Source organism: Pediculus humanus, genomic scaffold (assembly GCF_000006295.1).
Source record: "Pediculus humanus corporis 1103172108290 genomic scaffold, whole genome shotgun sequence".
NCBI classification, from domain to species: domain Eukaryota; kingdom Metazoa; phylum Arthropoda; class Insecta; order Psocodea; family Pediculidae; genus Pediculus; species Pediculus humanus.
The window spans coordinates 1,078,582-1,081,995 of NW_002987859.1; the positions used below are offsets into that span (position 1 = coordinate 1,078,582).

At 30.5% G+C, this 3,414-nt stretch overlaps 1 protein-coding gene across 1 annotated transcript in view; it reads right to left on the minus strand.

Moving 5' to 3' along the window:
- Positions 1–1,033: 1,033 nt before the first annotated feature.
- Positions 1,034–3,414, minus strand: part of Phum_PHUM539800 (F-box/WD-repeat protein, putative) — a gene marked incomplete at both ends in the record, with an annotated part of 3,831 nt that continues 1,450 nt past the window's right edge. Inside the window, 5 exons of the mRNA XM_002431620.1 lie at positions 1,034–1,314; positions 1,409–1,619; positions 1,715–1,940; positions 2,018–2,199; positions 2,271–2,648. Of these exons, the coding sequence (XP_002431665.1) occupies positions 1,034–1,314; positions 1,409–1,619; positions 1,715–1,940; positions 2,018–2,199; positions 2,271–2,648 (1,278 nt within the window). The remainder of the gene's footprint in view (positions 1,315–1,408; positions 1,620–1,714; positions 1,941–2,017; positions 2,200–2,270; positions 2,649–3,414) is intronic.

The following is a 3,414-nucleotide window of genomic DNA, read 5'->3' on the forward strand; positions in this document are numbered from 1 at the left end:
ATAATAAAATAAAATTAATTTACTATCAATCATTACATAAACATAAAAACTTCGGGATTGCAACCTTTTTTTTTTGTTTTTTTGTTTACCAAAAAATTTTTAATAATAATAATAATAATAAAATAATAATAAATAATAATGATAATAATAATAAAAGAAAACTTTTAAATAAATTAGAAAATAAAATCAGTTCAATTACGACAGGATTTACGATTATAAAAAAAAAAAAAAAAAAAAAAAAAAAATTATAAAAAAATCCTGGATTTAAAGTATACTGAGCTGAGTATTAAAGTTTAAATTTTTTTTTCTTTTCCTCACTTTAATAGTGCACGCACACGAAATGCGTAAAACGTATAAAAAAAAATTTTATTTCACGCAAATTCGCGGCGATACCAATAATAATAATAATAATAATAATAATAATAATAATATTAATAACTAAATACAAGAAACGAAATCAAAATAACATTGTACTATATCGAATTATTTACATATATAATTATTTACTAATGCAAAAAAAAAAAAAAAAAAAAAAATGGCCGTTTCTCATCGAAATTTTTTTCTTTTTTACCCCCCCCCCCCCCCCCGACAAATGTTGCTTCTTTCTAAGTTTATAAGAAAAAAAAAAAAAAAAAACGATCGTCGAAATATCAACATCGCTTAAAAATAAAAAAAATAAAAAATTTTCTTACCGAGTGTAGGTTTTGTGTATTGATTATAGAAAAATGATCAAGTTCGTTCATTTTATCGTGGCATAAGATAATAATAAAAAAAAAGAAAAGTGGTAGTTATTTATAATTATTGCAAAAAGTAAAGTAAAATAAAATAAAATAAATATTCAACGTAAATATTTATAAATGTAAATTAAAGCTTTGAAAAGAAAATCGAAGAATAATGATAATAATATGAATTCCAGAAGCAACGAAATGTAGTCAAGAGAATAACGCCTAAAAAAATTCCTTTCCTATAAATCAACTTGAATTGATCTGTTAACTCGGAACTTAGGCAACATGTTCTCGAGTCTGAATAATTCTCAAGATGTCGATTTGGACGATTCGACATCGAAATCTAAGACTAAAAGTTTTGTTTCCTCGGTACCGTTTCTGCTTCCCACGGCGCACACCAATTTTGTTTCGTTTGCTCGAATTCTCCAAACCACACCGCCCGATCCTCCCGAATCCAGTGCCACTAAATTCCGTATGAATTCCCCCGTTCTCACGTCCCATAATTTAACCGTTCCATCGTCGGAAGACGTTATTACAAAACGTTTGTTAAACTGAAGACAAGTTACCGCGGATTGATGTTTGTTAGGCCCTGAAAAAAATACGTTCGATAAATAAAAAAAAAAATTAAACTCGATCGATTTCGGTATGTGGGGGGGGGGACGGGGGGAAAAATTAGAAAATACCTGATAGGGTTTGAAGGCACTGTCCCGTAACAATGTCCCAGACTTTGACCGTCGAATCCGCGTTTCCCGAAACTAAAATGTTGTTTCTCAACTCCATACCCGAAGTTAAACTTTGATGACCCATCAGCGTGTGCCTGCAAGCTCCGCTTTCGACTTCCCATACCCTTATGCTAGTATCTAAAGACCCACTAACTACGTGAACCCCGTCAAACTAAAAAGTTAATAAAAGAAAAAAAAATGAGAAAAGTCTTTAAAATTTTTCCATGACATTTTTTTTTTTTTTTTTTTTTTAATTTTAAATCAAACCTGCAGAGAATAAACTCTGTTCGTGTGACCCTGAAGAGTGTGCAGACATTCTTCTCTTTCTGGAATCCAAACCTTAACCATATAGTCATAAGCACCAGATACTACAAGTTTTCCATCGTATTGAACACATCGTACCGCAGCTAAATGACCTACTAAAACATAAAGGCACTCGCCGGTATCTATGTTCCATACTCTTAACGTTGCATCTCTGGAACCGCTTACGACCCTAAAAAAAAAATTTCTTATTTAATAAAATGTCAATTTGAATGTGAATTGATAAAGTAGAAAAATTCATTCTCTGACCTGTTTTGGTGCAGATGCATACAGCGAACAGTAGAAGTGTGACCGTAGAGTGTGTGAATACAACTACCAGATTCCGCATTCCATACTTTGAGAGTTCGGTCTGTTGAACCGGAAACGATAATGTTTCCGGACATTTGTGAAGACCAGACACCACCCGTATGACCCACCAAAGTTCTTAAACACTGTAAGATAAACGTCGTTTTTAATTCGCGATAGAACGCATGGATCACGATGTGTTTCCCATAGGAAATACCTTTCCTGTCGTTGCCGACCAGACTTTAAGCGTATTATCATCCGATCCTGATACTATGCGGTTTCCAGAAAATTGTAAGCAAGTTATTACGTGATCATCGTGGCCTTTGAGTACTTTAACAGCTCTGATAGGTCTAGTTCTCCAATTCATTTCTATTTTGTGCTGTCTCATGAATGCGGCTTTCCACGAAGACGTGACATTTGTTCCAGATCTTTGACGTCTCCTATGAAGATATTCTCTCACGTCTTCGATGCCGGCTTCGCGACATTTTTCTCTCCATAAAAGATTATCTTCGGCCAAAAATCTCCATGTTTGACAAGTTTGAGCGGCTCGTAGCAGATCTCTTGGCTCCAAAAATGAAAGGACGTGGAGTGCCAACTAAAACGAATATTTTTTTCAACTAAACGAGATTTTTTTTTTTTTTTTTTGACAATTTAAGTAACGCCATTTTTGAACAATAATAACTTATTCAGTGGCATAACTGTAAACGTCAAGTATTCACATTAAATTGCCAAATGTACAAAAATAATATGAAAAACATCCAAACCGCCATCATTGTACTTGTGATGATAAAAAGACAGAAAGAATTTAAAACAAGAAAAAAATCTTTAAAATTTATAAATTATTATTAATCAAGGTTGTTGGGTTAAAGCGGTCAAATCACCTGATGATAAGAAAATGAAAGTTTACTGATCGTCACGCATTAATCTTTTTATATATTTTTGTTTTGGTTTTTTTTTTTTTTTTTATTTATAAATCCTAACTTTAAAAATGATAAACCAATATGGACACGGTTCAAAATTTTAAAAAAATAAATAATAATAATAATTGTCGTTTATTGTCATGTAAAAAGTCAAAAAAAAAAAAAAAACAAAAAGTTTTAATAGGTTTTTTAAAATTACAATTTAAGTAGTGAAAAAAAAAAAAAAAAAATTTATAAATTTATATAATTAGGTTAGTAAAAATTATTTAAATGTTTAGTAAATAATACAAAAATGAATATATGCTGCGTAGGCAAATTCCTTTGATTAAAGTTCAAAGATTGTGTGAAATAATAATTGTAAATCTATGGATAATTATTATATTCTTTTGTAATTAAATTAATAAATATTCGCATTAAATTTTTTTTTTTTTTATTAACCTA